At 42.4% G+C, this 23,321-nt stretch overlaps 1 protein-coding gene across 1 annotated transcript in view; it reads left to right on the forward strand.

The window, feature by feature from the left end:
• LOC137422866 (uncharacterized) overlaps nucleotides 1–23,321 on the forward strand; it is a 288,315-nt gene that overhangs the window by 177,736 nt on the left and 87,258 nt on the right. Inside the window, exons 9-12 of the mRNA XM_078774985.1 lie at nucleotides 1,490–1,603; nucleotides 6,837–6,950; nucleotides 10,133–10,366; nucleotides 19,096–19,206. Of these exons, the coding sequence (XP_078631111.1) occupies nucleotides 1,490–1,603; nucleotides 6,837–6,950; nucleotides 10,133–10,366; nucleotides 19,096–19,206 (573 nt within the window). The remainder of the gene's footprint in view (nucleotides 1–1,489; nucleotides 1,604–6,836; nucleotides 6,951–10,132; nucleotides 10,367–19,095; nucleotides 19,207–23,321) is intronic.

The following is a 23,321-nucleotide window of genomic DNA, read 5'->3' on the forward strand; positions in this document are numbered from 1 at the left end:
GTAATGCTTTTCATGTAAACACGTGACCCTCTGTGATGCTTTTCACGTAAACGCATGACCCCTTGTAATGCATTTCATGCAAACACGTGACCCTCTGTAATGCTCTTCATGTAAACACGTGACCCCTTGTAATGCATTTCATGTAAATATGTGACCCTCTGTAATGCTTTTCATGTAAACATGTGACCCTCTGTGATGCCTTTCATGTAAACACGTGACCCTGTGTAATGCTTTTCATGTAAACACGTGAGCCCTTGTAATGCATTTCATGTAAACACGTGACCCTCTGTGATGGTGTTCACGTAAACACGTGACCCCTTGTAATGCATTTCATGCAAACACGTGACCCCTTGTAATGCATTTCATGTAAACACGTGACCCCCGTGATGGTTTTCATGTGAACGCATGACCCTCTGTGATGCTTTTCATGTAAACATGTGACCTTCTGTAATGCTTTTCATGTAAACACGTGACCCTCTGTGATGCTTTTCATGTAAACGCATGACCCTCTGTGATGCTTTTCATGTAAACGCATGACCCTCTGTAATGCTTTTCATGTAAACACGTGACCCCTTGTAAAGCTTTTCATGTAAACACATGACCCTCTGTAATGCTTTTCATGTAAACACGTGACCCCTTGTAAAGCTTTTCATGTAAACACATGACCCCCACCGCATTGAAATTCATGTGAACACGTGACCCCACCGCATTGCATTTCATGTGATTTTAAAAATGGAATTGGTTTGTTTTTGTCACCGAACCAACTTATCCATGAAGTTTTATCACAACTCAACCACAAATAATTCAGAAGGCCTGCAGGATTAATTTAATGGCCTACATCTAATTGACATTTTGTGTTGGAAATGACAAGCAGATGGCTGTGTGAGTCACATGATCCTTTTGTCCAGTTTGTATGTGACATAGCAAATGGAAAGTTTATTTATATACAATGTCGAGGCTCATTAAAGAACCAGGTGCCAGAATTGAAGGAAGCGTAATGGGACGATTGGCGGAGGGGAGGAAAAAACAGGAGTGAAGAGAAGGGGGAAGGAAACATAACAGCCCTCAAGTAGATGGGGAGAGGTAGGGAAGTGTTGATGAGGATGTCGATCACATGTTGGGATGAAGGGTGGCGACGATGGTTTACTAATGACAACCAAGTCAAAGTACCAGAGGGAAGTGGGATTAAGCACATTGAGAAAAGAGGTTCCACAAGCTGGAGTTTTAGCTCTTTCACGAGCCTCGATTCAGTATACAAAAAAAAAAAGAAAAAAAAAGTGAAACAAAGGAGTCGAGGGGAACTGCAGTAAGTGTGCATTTTGGAAGTTTCCCTTGAAGGAGGAAAAGAGGGGTGGGAAGTGGGGGGCATTCCTGGAAGCTTAGAGAAATGGAAGCATTTGTCTGTTTGCACCTGTAGGTCTTGTCTATGTCTCAGTGGCTTATTTCACTGTTAACTACACATGATTGTGCTAATTCTTCTGGGTTGAAGGATTCACGGGAGATTTCTGCGAGATCGATATGGATGAATGTGAAAGCAGACCATGCCTGAACAACGGAAACTGCACGGATCGTGTGAATGGCTTCCATTGTGACTGTCCGCACGGTCAGTTACATGTCCTTCACACATGTATTTGCCATCATGTTTTCCTTCACATATGTATTTGCCATCATGTTTTCCTTCACATATGTATTTGCCATCATGTTTTCCTTCACATATGTATTTGCCATCATGTTTTCCTTCACATATGTATTTGCCATCATGTTTTCCTTCACATATGTATTTGCCATCATGTTTTACTTCACATATGTATTTGACATCATGTTTTCCTTCACATATGTATTTGCCATCATGTTTTCCTTCACACATGTATTTTCCATCATGTTTTCCTTCACATACGTATTTGCCATCATGTTTTCCTTCACATATGTATTTGCCATCATGTTTTCCTTCACATATGTATTTGCCGTCATGTTTTCCTTCACATATGTATTTGCCATCATGTTTTTCTTCACACATGTATTTGCCATCATGTTTTCCTTCACATATGTATTTGCCATCATGTTTTCCTTCACATATGTATTTGCCATCATGTTTTCCTTCACATATGTATTTGCCATCATGTTTTCCTTCACATATGTATTTGCCATCATGTTTTCCTTCACACATGTATTTTCCATCATGTTTTCCTTCACATATGTATTTGCCATCATGTTTTCCTTCACATATGTATTTGCCATCATGTTTTCCTTCACATATGTATTTGCCATCATGTCTTCCTTCACATATGTATTTGCCATCATATTGTCCTTCACATATGTATTTGCCATCATGTTGTCCTTCACATATGTATTTACCATCATGTTTTCCTTCACATATGTATTTGTGATCATGTTGTCCTTCACATATGTATTTGCCATCATGTTGTCCTTCACATATGTATTTGCCATCATGTTTTCCTTCACATATGTATTTGCCATCACGTTTTCCTTCACATATGTATTTGCCATCACGTTTTCCTTCACATATGTATTTGCCATCATGTTGTCCTTCACATATGTATTTGCCATCATGTTTTCCTTCACATATGTATTTGCCATCATGTTTTCCTTCACATATGTATTTGCCATCATGTTTTCCTTCACATATGTATTTGCCATCATGTTGTCCTTCACATATGTATTTACCATCATGTTTTCCTTCACATATGTATTTGCCATCATGTTGTCCTTCACATATGTATTTGCCATCACGTTGTCCTTCACATATGTATTTGCCATCACGTTGTCCTTCACATATGTATTTGCCATCATGTTTTCCTTCACATATGTATTTGCCATCATGTTGTCCTTCACATATGTATTTACCATCATGTTTTCCTTCACATATGTATTTGCCATCATGTTGTCCTTCACATATGTATTTGCCATCATGTTGTCCTTCACATATGTATTTGCCATCATGTTTTCCTTCACATATGTATTTGCCATCACGTTTTCCTTCACATATGTATTTGCCATCACGTTTTCCTTCACATATGTATTTGCCATCATGTTGTCCTTCACATATGTATTTGCCATCATGTTTTCCTTCACATATGTATTTGCCATCATGTTGTCCTTCACATATGTATTTGCCATCATGTTTTCCTTCACATATGTATTTGCCATCACGTTTTCCTTCACATATGTATTTACCATCATGTTTTCCTTCACATATGTATTTGCCATCATGTTGTCCTTCACATATGTATTTACCATCATGTTTTCCTTCACATATGTATTTGCCATCATGTTGTCCTTCACATATGTATTTGCCATCATGTTGTCCTTCACATATGTATTTGCCATCACGATGTCCTTCACATTTGTATTTACCATCACGTTTTCCTTCACATATGTATTTGCCATCACGTTTTCCTTCACATATGTATTTGCCATCACGTTTTCCTTCACATATGTATTTGCCATCATGTTTTCCTTCACATATGTATTTGCCATCATGTTTTCCTTCACATATGTATTTGCCATCATGTTGTCCTTCACATATGTATTTGCCATCATGTTTTCCTTCACATATGTATTTGTCATCATGTTGTCCTTCACATATGTATTTGCCATCATGATGTCCTTCACATATGTATTTGCCATCTCATGTTTTCCTTCACATATGTATTTCCCATCCTGTTTTCCTTCACATATGTATTTGCCATCACGTTTTCCTTCACATATGTATTTGCCATCATGTTTTCCTTCACATATGTATTTGCCATCACGTTTTCCTTCACATATGTATTTGCCATCATGTTTTCCTTCACATATGTATTTGCCATCATGTTGTCCTTCACATATGTATTTGCCATCATGTTGTCCTTCACATATGTATTTGCCATCATGTTGTCCTTCACATATGTATTTGCCATCATGTTGTCCTTCACATATGTATTTGCCATCATGTTGTCCTTCACATATGTAGTTACCATCATGTTTTCCTTCACATATGTATTTGCCATCATGTTGTCCTTCACATATGTATTTGCCATCATGTTGTCCTTCACATATGTATTTGCCATCATGTTGTCCTTCACATATGTATTTGCCATCATGTTGTCCTTCACATATGTATTTACCATCATGTTGTCCTTCACATATGTATTTACCATCATGTTTTCCTTCACATATGTATTTGCCATCATGTTGTCCTTCACATATGTATTTGCCATCACGTTTTCCTTCACATATGTATTTGCCATCATGTTGTCCTTCACATATGTATTTGCCATCAAGTTGTCCTTCACATATGTATTTGCCATCACGTTTTCCTTCACATATGTATTTGCCATCATGTTGTCCTTCACATATGTATTTGCCATCATGTTGTCCTTCACATATGTAGTTACCATCATGTTTTCCTTCACATATGTATTTGCCATCACGTTTTCCTTCACATATGTATTTGCCATCACGTTTTCCTTCACATATGTATTTGCCATCACGTTTTCCTTCACATATGTATTTACCATCATGTTTTCCTTCACATATGTATGTGCCATCATGTTGTCCTTCACATATGTATTTGCCATCATGTTGTCCTTCACATATGTATTTGCCATCATGTTGTCCTTCACATATGTATTTGCCATCATGTTGTCCTTCACATATGTATTTACCATCATGTTGTCCTTCACATATGTATTTACCATCATGTTTTCCTTCACATATGTATTTGCCATCATGTTGTCCTTCACATATGTATTTGCCATCACGTTTTCCTTCACATATGTATTTGCCATCATGTTTTCCTTCACATATGTATTTGCCATCATGTTGTCCTTCACATATGTATTTGCCATCACGTTTTCCTTCACATATGTATTTGCCATCATGTTGTCCTTCACATATGTATTTGCCATCATGTTGTCCTTCACATATGTATTTGCCATCATGTTGTCCTTCACATATGTATTTGCCATCATGTTGTCCTTCACATATGTATTTACCATCATGTTGTCCTTCTCATATGTATTTACCATCATGTTTTCCTTCACATATGTATTTGCCATCATGTTGTCCTTCACATATGTATTTGCCATCATGTTGTCCTTCACATATGTATTTGCCATCATGTTGTCCTTCACTTATGTATTTGCCATCATGTTGTCCTTCACATATGTATTTGCCATCATGTTGTCCTTCACATATGTATTTGCCATCATGTTGTCCTTCACATATGTATTTACCATCATGTTGTCCTTCACATATGTATTTACCATCATGTTTTCCTTCACATATGTATTTGCCATCACGTTGTCCTTCACATATGTATTTACCATCAAGTTTTCCTTCACATATGTATTTGCCATCATGTTGTCCTTCACATATGTATTTGCCATCACGTTTTCCTTCACATATGTATTTGCCATCATGTTGTCCTTCACATATGTATTTACCATCATGTTGTCCTTCACATATGTATTTACCATCATGTTTTCCTTCACATATGTATTTACCATCATGTTTTCCTTCACATATGTATTTGCCATCACGTTGTCCTTCACATATGTATTTACCATCATGTTTTCCTTCACATATGTATTTGCCATCATGTTGTCCTTCACATATGTATTTGCCATCACGTTTTCCTTCACATATGTATTTGCCATCACGTTGTCCTTCACATATGTATTTGCCATCATGTTGTCCTTCACATATGTATTTGCCATCATGTTGTCCTTCACATATGTATTTGCCATCATGTTGTCCTTCACATATGTATTTGCCATCATGTTGTCCTTCACATATGTATTTGTCATCACGTTTTCCTTCACATATGTATTTGCCATCATGTTGTCCTTCACATATGTATTTGCCATCATGTTTTCCTTCACATATGTATTTGCCATCATGTTTTCCTTCACATATGTATTTGCCATCATGTTTTCCTTCACATATGTATTTGCCATCATGTTTTCCTTCACATATGTATTTGCCATCACGTTTTCCTTCACATATGTATTTGCCATCATGTTTTCCTTCACATATGTATTTGCCATCATGTTTTCCTTCACATATGTATTTGCCATCATGTTTTCCTTCACATATGTATTTGCCATCATGTTTTCCTTCACATATGTATTTGCCATCACGTTTTCCTTCACATATGTATTTGCCATCATGTTGTCCTTCACATATGTATTTGCCATCACGTTTTCCTTCACATATGTATTTGCCATCATGTTTTCCTTCACATATGTATTTGCCATCATGTTTTCCTTCACATATGTATTTGCCATCATGTTTTCCTTCACATATGTATTTGCCATCACGTTTTCCTTCACATATGTATTTGCCATCATGTTGTCCTTCACATATGTATTTGCCATCACGTTTTCCTTCACATATGTATTTGCCATCATGTTTTCCTTCACATATGTATTTGCCATCATGTTTTCCTTCACATATGTATTTGCCATCATGTTTTCCTTCACATATGTATTTGCCATCATGTTGTCCTTCACATATGTATTTAACATCATGTTTTCTGTTCCTTTAGTTGTTTTTCCAAGATCAATGTTTCCCTGATAATTTTCTTGTTTGACAAAAATGCAATGACCATGTACGTCGTCCCTTGGTCGGGACTCCATGTTGAAGATGAATCATGGAATGACCTGCGTCTGTATCTACTTCCTCCAAAATAAGCTCCGTTTATTTTATCCACACAAACTCCGAGTGAAGCTTTTGGAGTTTTCTTAGACATAACATGGAATTGGCCGAACTAAGGTTATGGAAAGCAGTAAATTTCCCTCTTGTACACTTTTTCACTCCTCTTCCCTTTCAAGGCTTCAGCGACTCCATGTGCGAGACCGACATCGACGAGTGTGCCAGCACCCCGTGCCACAACGGGGCCAAGTGCATAGATCGACCCAACACGTACGAGTGCGAGTGCGCAGAAGGTAAGAGCATCGTTTCCGCACCCTCAAACACACGCCCTCGACCGGCATTCCAACAAATCCGCTTGGCAGGGACAAATCCGCTTGGCAGGGACAAATCCGCTTGGTAGGGACAAATCCGCTTGGGAGGGACAAATCCGCTTGGTAGGGACAAATCCGTTTGGTAGGGACAAATCCGCTTGGTAGGGACAAATCCGCTTGGCAGGGACAAATCCGCTTGGTAGGGACAAATCCGCTTGGGAGGGACAAAGCCGCTTGGTAGGGACAAATCCGCTTGGCAGGGACAAATCCGCTTGGCAGGGACAAATCCGCTTGGTAGGGACAAATCCGCTTGGTAGGGACAAATCCGCTTGGCAGGGACAAATCCGTTTGGTAGGGACAAATCCACTTGGTAGGGACAAATCCGTTTGGTAGGGACAAATCCGTTTGGTAGGGGCAAATCCGCTTGGTAGGGACAAATCCGCTTGGTAGGGACAAATCCGCTTGGCAGGGACAAATCCGTTTGGTAGGGACAAATCCACTTGGTAGGGACAAATCCGCTTGGTAGGGACAAATCCGCTTGGCAGGGACAAATCCGCTTGGCAGGGACAAATCCGCTTGGTAGGCCCACGCAGAGCCTCTACAAAGCCGGAAGAGGTTTTACCTTTCAATGTGTAATTGTCTCATCTTGTTCTCCAGACCCGCTGGTGTGAGCCGCGGTCAGGTAGGGTGGTGTTCGGCAGGTGTGTCCCGTTCTTCATGATCCATGTGGCCATAGCCGTCGTGACGCGTGGTTCCCGGTCCCGGAACACCCAAGAGGTGTTACGCTAGATATCACGTTGTTTTGTTTCATGTAGGCCGGTGAAGAATGGGACCGAGATCTTTTCATGGAACTGTAGGAAGCAGCAGACCATGTTACACACCTCTTGTGAAGCAGCAGACCATGTTACACACCTCTTGTGAAGCAGCAGACCATGTTACACACCTCTCATGAAGCAGCAGACCATGTTACACACCTCTCGTGAAGCAGCAGACCATGTTACACACCTCTTGTGAAGCAGCAGACCATGTTACACACCTCTCATGAAGCAGCAGACCATGTTACACACCTCTCATGAAGCAGCAGACTATGTTACACACCTCTTGTGAAGCAGCAGACCATGTTACACACCTCTCATGAAGCAGCAGACCATGTTACACACCTCTCCTGAAGCAGCAGACCATGTTACACACCTCTCATGAAGCAGCAGCCCATGTTACACACCTCTTGTGAAGCAGCAGACCATGTTACACACCTCTTGTGAAGCAGCAGACCATGTTACACACCTCTCATGAAGCAGCAGACCATGCTACACACCTCTCATGAAGCAGCAGACCATGTTACACACCTCTCATGAAGCAGCAGACCATGTTACACACCTCTCATGAAGCAGCAGACCATGTTACACACCTCTTGTGAAGCAGCAGACCATGTTACACACCTCTCATGAAGCAGCAGATCATGTTACACACCTCTCATAAAGCAGCAGACTATGTTACACACCTCTCATGAAGCAGCAGACCATGTTACACACCTCTCATTAAGCAGCAGACTATGTTACACACCTCTCATGAAGCAGCAGATCATGTTACACACCTCTCATAAAGCAGCAGACTATGTTACACACCTCTCATGAAGCAGCAGATCATGTTACACACCTCTCATAAAGCAGCAGACCATGTTACACACCTCTCATGAAGCAGCAGACCATGTTACACACCTCTCATGAAGCAGCAGACCATGTTACACACCTCTTGTGAAGCAGCAGACCATGTTACACACCTCTCGTGAAGCAGCAGACCATGTTACACACCTCTCGTGAAGCAGCAGACCATGTTACACACCTCTCATTAAGCAGCAGACCATCTTACACACCTCTCATGAAGCAGCAGACCATGTTACACACCTCTCATTAAGCAGCAGACCATGTTACACACCTCTCGTGAAGCAGCAGACCATGTTACACACCTCTCGTGAAACAGCAGACCATGTTACACACCTCTCATGAAGCAGCAGACCATGTTACACACCTCTCATGAAGCAGCAGACCATGTTACACACCTCTCATGAAGCAGCAGACCATGTTACACACCTCTCATGAAGCAGCAGACCATGTTACACACCTCTTGTGAAGCAGCAGACCATGTTACACACGTCTCGTGAAGCAGCAGACCATGTTACACACCTCTCGTGAAGCAGCAGACCATGTTACACACCTCTCATTAAGCAGCAGACCATCTTACACACCTCTCATGAAGCAGCAGACCATGTTACACACCTCTCATTAAGCAGCAGACCATGTTACACACCTCTCGTGAAGCAGCAGACCATGTTACACACCTCTCGTGAAACAGCAGACCATGTTACACACCTCTCATGAAGCAGCAGACCATGTTACACACCTCTCATGAAGCAGCAGACCATGTTACACACCTCTCATGAAGCAGCAGACCATGTTACACACCTCTCATGAAGCAGCAGACCATGTTACACACCTCTCATGAAGCAGCAGACCATGTTACACACCTCTCATGAAGCAGCAGACCATGTTACACACCTCTCATGAAGCAGCAGACCATGTTACACACCTCTCATGAAGCAGGAGCTGTGCTCGACTTGGTGAAACATTGTTTAGTTCTTCTTTATTAGTCCCATACCTGGAGGAGTCTATCGGTTAGCTCTCGGTCTGTTTGTCCGTCTCACCTGTGGTTTTCCAGACTTTCCCCCCCTTAACCTCCAACATATTAAACGGAAACTTGATGCATCACTTTATTATGATAAATTACACCAAGATTGAGATTTGGTGCTTTTTGCCAATTTTTCATGGATTTCTGTCCCTTTTGAAGTTTGAAAATATCGCATATGATACCTGGGTCAGTTTTCCAGACTTTCCCCCCTTAACCTCTGACATATTGAACTGAAACCTGGTTGTAGACGTGTATCGCGAAGCAATTGTCCCTCGTGTTTACTATTGTTTGTAGTTTTCGTACAAACAAAGCAACATCATTTCTCCAAAATCACATCGTGTGTGTCCCATTCCTTGCTTCTCTCATCCAGTAAGTATTCCGGTGCAGACACCGACTCCGTCCACTAACCGACGACGCTTGCCGTGAATAAATACTTGTTGAAAGTCGTTTTTTCACGAATAATAACTCCTTCCTTTCAGGGTATTCTGGTCCGCTCTGTGAGGTGGATATAAACGAGTGCGAACCGGACCCGTGTCACCACGGACGCTGCATCGACGCCATTGCCGGCTACGGTTGCGAGTGTGATCCGGGATACACGGGGCCGCGATGTGAGGAACAGCAGGACGAGTGCCTGAGCTCTCCATGCCAGCATGGCGCCCGCTGCATCGACCTCGTCAACGGCTACCGGTGCAGCTGCCTCCTGGGAACTCGAGGTGGGTCGCTGCAAAGGACCACACCTGAGTAACCTAAGAATTACTTTTTTTTAGGTAATCTCATCCTGGTTCTCGAAGAGATCAACTTATAAAATGGATCGTGATGCACAGATGTTTGTGCGTCCGGTCGTCCGTCCGTCCATTACCTTTTTGCTATTTTTCTACTACTCCCTTATCTCATTGTTCTGAAACCTGACGCATGAACACAAGACAGCAGCACAAACGCTCAAGCTTCAATGATTCCATTTTGGATCATGGGGACTCCCAAAGGGGATTACCCCCAAACTTCGGATCCATACTTGTCCCCTATTTACCAACCGATTGCTCTGAAACCCAATGCAGCCCCTCTACTCGATGGCCCGCACAATTGCTCAGCCATCTGTTTCTGTAATTCGGATCATGGGGACTCCCAGGGGTCTCCGAGGGCTCCCAGGGCACCAGGGCGGCTCCCAGGGGACCAGGGGGTCTCCGAGAGCTCCCAGGGGACCAGGGGATTTCCGAGGGCTCCGAGGGGACCAGGGGGTTTCCGAGAGCTCCCAAGGCCCAAGGGGTCTCCGAGAGCTCCCAGGGGACCAGGGGGTCTCCCAGGGGACCAGGGTCGCTTCCCACCCCCAAATCAGCAGTCGTCCGCCCACTTGGGGCTATTTTTTCATTTGGGATGAGGTTGTATTCACGACAATTGTTATAAACAGGTGTTATATATGCTAACATTGACGGAGTGTTACGCTACGCACCACAAAGTGCATACAATGTAATGTTTGATCTGACTGCTTTGAGAAGTGTCAGAGCCTTGGCGGAAACATCGGGAACATGTTACATGGACAAACCCTTAAATTGTAGATTAAACAAGGTATGCACAAGGTCCACACAGGTGTCTCAATCTTTGTTTTTATTTGTGACAGAAAGTTAAACAATCTAAGCAATATTTGGTGTACCAGAAAGTAATGTCGTTTATCAAGCTGTGTATTCCTCTTTTAAAAACGTCATTACATTCCCGGTACTCCTAATATGTCAACCAGTACACCTCCCCCCATCCCACCTGCCCCATTTACCTATTCCCTCTCCCCTAACTCGTTCCTCACATCTTCCTTCCTTCATTCTGGTTTCAATGTTTCATCGTCATTTCACATCATTTTCACTCATGGACAATCATCGAGTTTTACACCTGTTTCTCAGAACGCTGTTCATTAAAAGATGAATGTGGGAGGCATTAAAAGAGAGGCTGAGTATGGTAGAGGATGATGTGGTTGAGCTTGAATGTGGTCGGATGTCAATGAAAGATAGTCTGTTGGGAGCCGTTGGTGAGGTATGTGGATGGACAAAAGGACCACTGAGGCACTCGGAAACATGGTGGTGGGATGATGAAGTTGGAAAGAGGATTGACGAGAAGAGGAAGAAGTTAAAGCAGTGGCAGAAGGCGAAGGGCACGGTAGCAGAAAAAGCAGAGCATGAAAGTTATAAGGCAGCCAAGAAGGCTGCAAAGAAAGAGGTAGCGAACGTTCTCAGGAGGCATGTTGGAAAATGTTCGGAGAACGCTTGGATTCGGAAGAGGGTCAGAGAGCGGTATTCAGGATTGCAAAGCAGATAGCGAAAGAGAGGTGTGATGTGATGGGGGTGAGTTGCTTGAAGGATGAAGTGGGACAAATCGTTGTGGACCCAGATGGAATTAAAGGAAGATGGAAAATATATATGGAAATGCTGTTGAATACAGAGAATGAATAGGATGGCAACATGGAGAGTAACCCAGTTTTAGGAACGGCAGAGAAGATAACTGAGAAGGAAGTTGAGGAAGCGATAAAAGCAATGAAGAGTAGAAAAGCGGGAGGGCCGACGGGAGTTGTGGGAGATATGTTGAAGGCAGCAGGAAGTTTGGGTGTGAAGAGAATGACAGAGATCTGTAATCTGGTGGTGAAAGAAGGCCGCATTCCAGTGGATTGGGAACTGAGTACCCTCGTCCCTCTATACAACGGGAAAGGTGACCCTCTGGAGTGTGGCTCGTAACGAGCGATAAAGTTATTGGAGCATGGAATGAAGGTATTGGAAAAGGTGTTGGAGAGGAGGATAAGGAAGAAGGTGAAGATCGACTAAATGCAGTTTGGATTTATGCCAGGAAGAGGCACGACAGACGCGCTCTTTATTGTAAGGCAGTTGCAGGAGAAGCACATGGAGAAGAGGAAGAAGTTGTTTCTTGGGTTTGTTGATCTGGAGAAAGCATTCGATAGGGTTCCACGCGAAGTAGTGACATGGGCATCAAGGAAGTTAGGAGTGGAGGAATGGTTGATCAGAGTGGTGATGGCAATGTACAAAAGAGCGTGCACAGCTGTAAGGACGAAGGACGGGAACAGTGGTGAGTTTGACGTGAAGGTGGGAGTGCATCAGGGGTCGGTACTAAGTCCACTACTATTTGTAGCTGTGATGGAGGTGCTGGCTCAGAACGTAAAGGAGGGTTTACCGTGGGAGCAGATGATCTGGTGTTGATTGCGAAAAGTATGGATGGACTGAAGGAAAAGATGAACAAGTGGAAGGAATGTATGGAGACAAAAGGTCTGAAGGTGAATATTGGAAAGACGAAGGTGATGGCAAGTGGTAAAGCATGTGGTGAGGTGGAAAGAACTGGGAAGTGGCCATGTGCTGTGTGCAGCAAGGGTGTCGGAGTGAACTCCATTCAATGTACAATGTGCGCTGAGTGGGTTCATCAAAAATGCAGTGGTCTGAGCGGGTCAATAACCAGTGTGGCAGCTACATTAAAATGTAAGGTGTGCACAGAGGGAGCTGCAGATGGAGGAAATGTTGAGTTGGATCTTGGAGACGGCGTGAAGCTGGAAGGTGTGAAAACATTTTGCTACCTCGGAGACATGCTGAATGGAGAAGGTGGATCAGACTCGGCAACGGTTGCTGGAGTGAGATGTGCATGGAAGGAGCTTCGGGAACTGAGTGGCGTGCTGACGAGGAGGGGAGTGTCGTTGAAGCTGAAGGGAAAGGTGTATGCTGCATGTGTGAGAAGTGTTATGATTTATGGGAGCGAGACATGGGTAATGAACGTAGAGCAGCAACGAAGGCTGGAAAGGGTGGAAATGCGAATGGTTCGGTGGATGTGCGGAGTATCGTTGAGAGAGAGGGAGACAAATGATGAATTGCAAAAGATGATGGGAATAGAGCCTGTGATTGATGCTGTGAAGAGGAACAGGTTGAGATGGTTTGGTCATGTGTTGAGGAAGGATGAAAGTGACTGGTTGAGAAGAGTGATGGAAATGAATGTAGAAGGAAGTAGAGGACGGGGAAGACCGAGAAAGACTTGGCTAAAGATGGTGGAAGAAGAAATGCGGGCAAAGGGGTTAACAAGGAGAGATGCAGAAAATAGGGCAAAATGGAGAAGATTGTCATGGGGACCGCAAGGCTAACCCCCGCTCCAGCAGGGAAAATGGCCTTAAAATGCATGTTGTTGGTGTTGTTTGTTTTCAGAACGGACCACTTATAGATTTGCTCTTTGTCCATTTATACAAAATCTCTATTTTAACAACCATTTTATTTCAACTCTATCATGTAATAGACTTCAGTATTATCTTTAAAATTAAGCAAGCTGAAAATGGATAATCCCAATGAAGTGAGGATGTCATTTAGCATCGTCAAGTGTCAAGGCCTGAGTACCCTCATTTTCCTCATTTCCGGGGTGCTTTGGACACTGGCTTGTGATTCAGTTTTTTCTCTACAAGAGCGAGGTTCATGGAAGAGCAAGGATGAACGGACGATGGGTATCTGGGCAACAAATGGGCAAAACAAGCAAGGGAATGAACAAAAAGGTAAAGGAGGCAGATGGAGAACGGAGATAGAACGTGAGGAAACACTGAAATCAGCAAGTCAATGAGAAGGTTGGGTCAGGAAGGGATAAAATCATCGGTCAACATGGGAGGTGGGGGGTGGTGATGCTTGAAACCATGGAGAAATGGCGGCCTCTAGAAGGTACTTCCTGAGATGGGAGAGGTGAGGAATCACAGTTAGAAAAAAAAACTCTTCATTAAAATGTTAAAAATATATTTAAAATAATAAATTGTGAAGCTTTAAGTCTCTTGGAGAATAGCGATTTTGATACCTGAGTACCCTCACTGCAGAGCCACACGTCATCAATGTGCCAGTACCTGTACCAGCCGTAGTGTAGATTCTAAATAGTAACTTAATTCTCTTAACAAAGTGAAATACATTACAAGATGCAGTTTTCATTGTCTTGAATGAAGCAAGACAACTCAGAGGAAACAGCAGATTGTTCGTTTCTTGGAAGGATACAGATGCATTAAGGAGGTTCAGGGTAACGTGATCACGGCTGGCTGCAATTGGTTGTGAGGGTAGGTGAAAGAAGATTGTTCCTGTTGGGAAGGAGGAGGAGGAGGAGGAGGAGGAGGAGGAAGGAAAAGATATGACAGGACAATGGGACACACATCGATGGTGAAACAAAAGAGAAAAGACAGAATTAGATGGGGGAAGTTATAACAGAATTGCTGGTATGTACAAAAGTTTGCCAACATGGGTGGTGGATGTAGGGAACATCGGTCACTTTCAAAGGACAATGGATATATCCACATAGACTCAGGAATACGTTCCAATACTTATATTTACCTAAAATGGGGGGGGGGGGGGGGGGGACGACATAAAAAGTGTTATTGTTCTACAATTGTAAAACGTAACATGTATGCATAGAAATACCAAGAAATAAAAGAGGACTTGTACTCTTACCTCATATTCATCTTTTGTTCTCAAATCCACATTTATTGAGTGTATAACAATGATAACTCACACACACACACACACACACACACACACATATATATATATATATATATATATATATATATATATATATATATATATATATATATATATATATATATATATATATATATATATATAATGCCAGACTTGGCATTTAATATGGAATATTTTTTTTGTGGGGGTGAACTTACTTTTCAAGATGACTTAGACCCAAAAGTTCATTGGAATTATGTTGAAATTATTCTAGATTTTGTTAATGTGACCTTTAAAAGAAACAAAAACCACATTTGACATTTAAAAAACAAATAAATTGATCCTTGAAAGTGACGTAAACTGATATCGAACTCAATTCACGGACAGTATTGTGTTAAACTTCTGTACGTTTTCCAGAAGTATCTCTTTATTTTACACATGAGCCAAAAAAAATTTCAACAAAAACAAAAGTTAAATCATGATTGGGATTACAGACACTAAAATTACAGTTCAGTACTTCGTGTAACCCCCACGAGCATTCAGTAGAGCACGTACACGTCGAGGCATGCTGTTCACGGGATTTGCCAAGGTTTGGACAGGAATCGCTTGCCATGCAGTGACAATAGCCTGCTGCAATTCACGTACAGAGTTCGGCTGCTGGACCAAGTTGTCGATTTGACGTGTTAATTCTGCCCACAAGTTCTCTATCGGATTCATATCCGGGGACATGGCAGGCCACTCCATATGCTCGACACCACGGCCAACAAGAAAGTATTGGATCATGCGAGCACGATGAGGCCGTGCATTGTCATCTTGGAAGACAAAGTTTCCTCGAAAGGCTGCACGAGCAAATGGAAGCAATTTTTCTTCCAGAATGGCCCTGTACTTGAACTGGTTCAGGTTTCCATTCAGAACAACCTGGTCAGTTTTGCCCCCTGCATGAAAAGCCCAAACGGTCACCCCATCACCTCCAGCTTGGACTCTTGGCACTATACAATCTTCGTTGTAGGCTTCATGCACTTGTCTGCATACTCGGATGCGGCCATCTTGACGATAGACCAGAAATCTAGACTCGTCACTGAAGGTCCCGTGATTCCAGTGTCCTGGCTGCCATTGACGGTGCTCTCTGGCCCATTGCAATCGGCGCTGGCTGTGTTGTCTGGTCAGGCGTGGCTTTCTCAGGGGACGCCTGGCACGATAGCCTGCTTGAACCAGTCGTTGGTTGACTAGCCTTCTGGATACAGGCACATTTGTCAGTTGCTGCCACTCAGCCCTAAGCCGATTAGCTGACTTGGTACGGCCATTACAGTCTAACCGGTGCAGCTGGCGATCATCCCTCCGTGTGGTTCTGCGGGGACGTCCTGGCCTCGGTATTGGTGTAGGGACACCCCTCTGAGCATTTCGTTTCAGGATCTTTGACACCTGACCTTGAGTGATGCCATACTTCCAAGCAATAGCACGCTGTTTCATGCCGGAATTTCGTAAAGCCACCACTCCATGACAAACAGCATTGTCAAGTTGACGGACCATCTCCAGAGGAAGCGGCAATAACTTTTGTAGACGTGCAGCAGTTGTTTTCCACTAATACAGAACCAACAACCCTTATATACCCGATTGTGAAGCCAATCGTCAAATGTACCTGTCCTTACATTTTGTCATGCCACCTGTGATATTATCCTCTTATTGACTTCTTGCTGCGAAAGACAATCAGTGACATGGTTCTTTTGACAAAGAAATCACCGAAGCATAAAAGAAACTCACCAGATTGATATACTGAGTTCAGAAAGTAAACCCAAGTCAAGAATAAAAAAAATATTCCATACTAAATGCCAAGTCTGTATATATATATTGATATAATTTTATGTAAAGTATATATAATTTTATGTAAAGTATATATAATTTTATATAAAGTATATATAATTTTATATAAAGTATATATAATTTTATATAAAGTATATATAATTTTATATAAAGTACTAGCTGAATGCACCCGGCGTTGCCCAGGTTCTTTTTGAATGAATTTAATCTTCTGTACATAGGTCTTACTGCTATAATTCAGCTTTTACTTGTGGCCGTAGAAGATTGACTACTATAAATTCAGCTCAGCGTTTAATTGCGAAATGGGCCCAGCCCGGCCAAGGCGGCCTCCACCGGCCTCGCCACCTAGCCTATAATAACCTTCACGGGGCCCGTCTCGACATTTTTTGTTGCAGAGGTTTCCTCCTATCTTTCACCATTCAGGAGATTAGCGTGTGCAGACGAACAAACAAACAAACAAAGAAGAAGACGTCATGCGGAGCACGATACTTGCAAAATCTGCCCCCCACCCCCAAGAAAAAAAATTCCATTGATACAGCAAATTGTCCATTTCATCAAGATTAAAATTGACAATCTTGATCAAAGCTTGGGTCAACAGGAAGGAAAGTGACGATTTTTCAGAGAAAAATGATGATTTTGTAAGGTTGACCTTGAGTTGACCTTTGACCTTTTGACCTAAAAATATTTAGTTTCCCTATTTAGTGACTCAATGTGCAAATGCTGTTCAATTTTCAAGTCAATCGGATGAAAATTGAGGATTTAAAAAACTTGGCCTAAGTTGACCTTTTGGCCTATGTTGACCTCAAAAATAGTTGGTGGTTGAATTCAGTGGCCATATATGTAAATCCTCTTAGAATTTCAAGTCAATCAAATGAAAATTGGTGATTTTAGAAATTTGGCCTATGTTGACCTTTTGGCCTATGTTCACCTAAAATATAATTTGTGGTTGAATTCAGTGACCAGATATGCAAGTCATCTTCAAATTTCAAGTCAATTGGATGGAAATTGAGGATTTTAGAAATTTGGCCTATGTTGACCTTTTGACCCCCAAAAAATAGGCTTCTCAATTGGGACGACCGATACAACTTGGTGAAGTTTCGTGACGATCGGTTTAGAATTGTGACCTGTAGGCCGGTGACAAACAAACAGACAAACGGACAGACAGACAGACAGAACGACAAACGCAACCGACCAATATACTTGAAAAATCTTCGATTTTGCAAGTAACAAACACGATCAAACACACCAACAAACACACAAAACACACATGAACAAGCACACTAAAACACACAAACAAACACACCAACAAACACAGCAACAAACACACCAATAAACACACAAAACACATGAAAACACACAAACAAACATACAAAGAAATACACAAACAAACACACAAACAAACACACAAACAAACACACCAACAAACACAAACAAACACACCAACAAACACAAACAAACACACCAGCAAACACACAAAACACACATGAACAAACACACAAACAAACACATGAACAAACACACCAATAAACATACAAAACACATGAACAAGCACACTAAAACACACAAACAAACATACAAACAAATACACAAACAAACACACCAACAAACACACCAACAAACACACAAAACACACATGAACAAACACACAAACTAACACACGAACGAACACACGAACGAACACACGAACGAACACACAAACGAACACACAAACGAACACACAAACGAAAACACCAACGAAAACACCAACAAACACACCAACAAACACACCAACAAACACACCAACAAACACACCAACAAACACACCAACAAACACACCAACAAACACACCAACAAACACACCAACAAACACACCAACAAACACACAAACAAACACACACACAAACACATACACAAACACACACACAAACACATACACAAACCAACACACAAACCAACACACAAACAAACATACAAACAAACACACAAACAAACACACAAACAAACACATGAACCAACAAACACACAAAACACACACGAACAAACACACTAAAACACACAAACAAACCCCGGTCCATGAATTGTAGTAATGATATGTTTGTAACAAAAATAACGCTCTGTCGAGTAGAATTATTGTTTACATACATGTTATGGACAGCAGGTAACATTTGCCCCATTATTTTGCTGACACTCTTCAGGTCCCAACTGTGAGCTGAACTTCAATGAGTGCATCAGTTCGCCTTGTGTCCATGGAACTTGTCGCGATGGACTGAGCAAATTCACATGCACCTGCGAACATGGATACACGGGTTAGTGTTTTCTGTTCGTCAAACATGCAACACATCCCTGTTTATATTTGTGTAACCCACATTCCTTTTAACATACAACATGCAGCACATCTCTGTTTATATTTGTGTAACCCACATTCCTTTTTACATACAACATGCAGCACCTCTCTGTTTATATTTGTATAACCAACATTCCTTTTTACATACAACATGCAGCACATCTCTGTTTATATTAGTATAACCCATATTAATTTTTACATGCAACATGCAGCACATCTCTGTTTATATTTGTATAACCCATGTTAATTTTTACATACAACATGCAGCACATCTCTGTTTATATTTGTGTAAAAAACATTCCTTTTTACATACAACATGCAGCACATCTCTGTTTATATTAGTATAACCCATATTAATTTTTACATACAACATGCAGCACATCTCTGTTTATATTTGTATAACCCATGTTAATTTTTACACACAACATGCAGCACATCTCTGTTTATATTAGTGTAACCCATATTAATTGTTGCATACAACATGCAGCACATCTCTGTTTATGTTAGTATAATCCACATTCCTTTTTACATACAACATGCAGCACTTCTCTGTTTATATTAGTATAACCCATATTAAATTTTTTCATACAACATGCAGCACATCTCTGTTTATATTGTTGTGGATCTGTCGCCGGCCTTCTCCCCTTATCAAGGGGGGATTAATCCCCTTGTCTTTACTGACCTGGCACGACCCGAGACCTATTACGTCCCTTCCGGACAGTGCTAAATATGGTTTCGGGACCAAATTTGCTGTTACCTAAGTACTAGCGCTGCCCTGGAAACGAGGGAATACGCCTCGCACGAACCACGTGTGATGGTGATACGCCGATCAGTTTGCGTACACGTGATCCGCGTTATTTATAATTACTAGACCCCATTGGAGCGATCTTATTCGTGCCACGTTTAGTCAATGGAGAAATCACAAAGGCGATCGAATTGGAAAGAAAAGGAAGAACAAATTGGTTTAATTATTACGCACGTATTTACAGCACAGGAGGAAGAGACACAGAGCAATCCTTATACAGTCTTATACTTAATACCACAAGACAACGGGCCCGTCTGACACACACACTCACACGGGGATTGCAGATGGGCAGGATGCTGTTCAGGCCGAACGCGCCGGCTTGGTCGTCCAGGATCGGCCCCGTCCGGCTCTCCACGGTCCCCGGCCCGTTCCGTGAAGATGCAGGTAGGAGAAGGCAAGACCGCGTATCGTGTCGCTCAGACAAAGCTGGTAATCTCGTGGCGAACGGTGGAGGGCGGACTTTGCACGGCTGGCGGTTACTCAGCCGCGTTCACTCGCTTTGGCTGAACCGCGTGAGTTATCAACGCCCTGTCTGCGCCCACGTATTCTACGTAACAAAGTTCATACAGTGCGAAGGATCCTTTCCAAGCGCGTCTCCTTAGAATCCTCTCATAAACTCCGCACCAGCTCAGCGCACCTCCCTCGATAACTCTCAAGTCCTTCCCTCCGCAAGTCCTTTACAACACGCTTATCGTCTCCAAGTCCTTCCCTCCGCGAGTCCTTCCGAGGGCTTTTCGCATCGGGTTATATATGCCACGCCCTTCGAACCCTCTGGAACTCACCAGACGCTCTTCACCACGCCCTCTCACGCCATTCCGCTCGAGCTCTGATTGGCTGGTTCGTTCTTACCGTCCCCACTGCTGCCACGCCGAGCTCAACCCTCCTCACCTTTCGAGGCCCTGCCTCGTGTTAACTTGACTAGTGGACAGCCAAATGGGACGCGGGATGGATTGCGCCCATAGAGGTAGAATGGAGGTCGGAGCAAAATGATTGTAGGGCCTATTCTCCTGCCTTTACACAACGCAGGTACTAAGAGAGGAAATGGCCTATTCTTACACATACTAAGACATAACTATACTACAAATGGGCCTATATGTTGCTCGTGTGACTAACTATGGGGGGCAACCCTTTAACATTTATTGACTTCAATGTGTCAATCTCAAAACCGCAGCAATATTTTTGTAACCTATAGTTGCATGTTGTCTGCGCAATGGCGTTGCTGTGCGTTTTCCCATTTGTGAGTGAAAAGCTGACGGTTTATCTTGTTGATGAATTTAAACAGTTTCCAGGTATTTTGTTTCGTAAAATTTGATTGGTGATATTCTGTGAGGGACGCAGTCCCATGAAGTGCCTGCCCTTTCAACTCTCTGTGATTGCGCCATGTTCGTGTTGATGTTGAAACAGAAAATGGTGAACAGGACGGTCCATTGGTGTCTGAATGAGCATGTGTTGAGCTATGCGAGGAGCGATCTATAAATGATCTATATGGAGGTTGTGTTTTCATCCCTGCTTGTTACTTGGGAATTTTTTTTCTTTTCCAAGTATGTTCATCACTCCGGTTTGTTTGTTTGTGTGTTTGTCTGTCCGCTCACTTCTACTTGCCTACAGGTCACAATTTTAAACCGATCTTCACGAAACTTCACCAAATGGTAGCGTTCGTGGGCCGACAAAATCCTATATGTATTTGAGGTCAAAAGGTCAACATAAGCCAAAGGTCAGCCTCTTTTTTCAAATTTCTAATATCCTCAATTTTCATCTGATTGACTTGAAATTTGAATAGGATTTACACATCAGCTAACTGAATTCAACCACCAACTATTTTTGAGATCAGCATAGGTGAAAAGGTCAACATAGGCCAAAGGTCAGCCACTTTTTTCACATATCTAAAATCCTCAATTTTCATCCGATTGACTTGAAATTTGAATAGGATTTACATATCAGTTAACTGAATTCAACCACCAACTATTTTTGAGATCAGCTTAGGCCAAAAGGTTAACCTTTTGTTAACCTTTTTGTTTTGGTTATCAGCGAACTGAATTCAACCACTAATTATTTTTGTGGTCACAAGGATGCTCTACCGAGTGTCATTCTACTTTGTTCTGTTTTGCCAAGTGTCGCTCTATGAGTGATTTTTGATCTGTTTGTTTGTCTGTCAGCATGATATTCCAAAAAAGTTATTGACGGATTTGGCTGAAACTTGTCGACATGTTGTGTTTGTGATGAGGACGAATTGATTCGATTTTGGTAAACATCTGGATCTGGATACTAGAATTTTATAGTGAATCTTCACCATCGAGATATATATAGGGCAAAAATGATATCTAATACGACATCTCAAAAAGTTGTGGACGAGTTATGACAAAACTAGGTGCATGTGTTGGTTTGGTGAGAAGAACAAGCTGATTCGATTTTGCTTCAGGTTCGGGGATCCACATCTGGCCTATGAGCGGCTACGATACATAAACTGTTCACCCTTGTGGAGGTGTGCTCGCTACCCAGGTCTTCGGGTTTGTGCTCGACTGAGGTTTGTGCTTCTAGTTCCACCCGCACTGTTTATCATACCGATTCAGGCCTGGCAATTCGTACCGGACAACTTGATGATGCCGTGGAGAATATTCTTTGTGATTCACACTTGACCTCTGCCCATGCCACAGCATTGGCAATCTGATTTAACAGTCGGCGCTCGGTAGCAGGAAGTTGACCGCTGTTCGGCACCATTCTCAGTGTCCCACCAGCAGGTGATTCATGTTTCAAATTCGCCTTGGAATGAAAGTTGTGCTCGTTTCAGGCTTCACTTACTGGGAAGACGAGATGTATGCCGATGCCGCAGTTGGTGGGAGAGAGTTTTAAGCACACGTCCAAAACATTGATGGATAATAAGTCTCCGCTCTCTAGGCAGACGCGTATTTCCAGATGCGCCATTTGTATGCATTACAATCCTGGCACCATGTTTCCTGAGAGGTAAGTTGAACAAGGGAGAGTCGAGGGAGGGATGAACAATGTATGGTATTATATGTTGCTAAAGGACTGTTTGGCCTAACTCGCTGCTGGAACCCGTGACGAGCAATGATTTCCTTCGGTCATGCACACTTTTCCTGCCAAGAATGGAGTTCTCCTCTTAAAGACGTGCATTTGGAGCATTGGCTGATGGACATTTACGGTGATTTTAACTTGCTTTCTAACTTGTTACACATCGAAAGTTTTGTAGTTGTCCAGGAAAAATAGTGGGAGAAGAAAGGGAAGAAACGGCAAGTTTTGGTGAGATGAGGTGG

This window comes from Myxine glutinosa, chromosome 3 (genome assembly GCF_964187855.1).
Source record: "Myxine glutinosa chromosome 3, kmMyxGlut1.1, whole genome shotgun sequence".
In the NCBI taxonomy this organism is placed as follows: Eukaryota; Metazoa; Chordata; class Myxini; order Myxiniformes; family Myxinidae; genus Myxine; species Myxine glutinosa.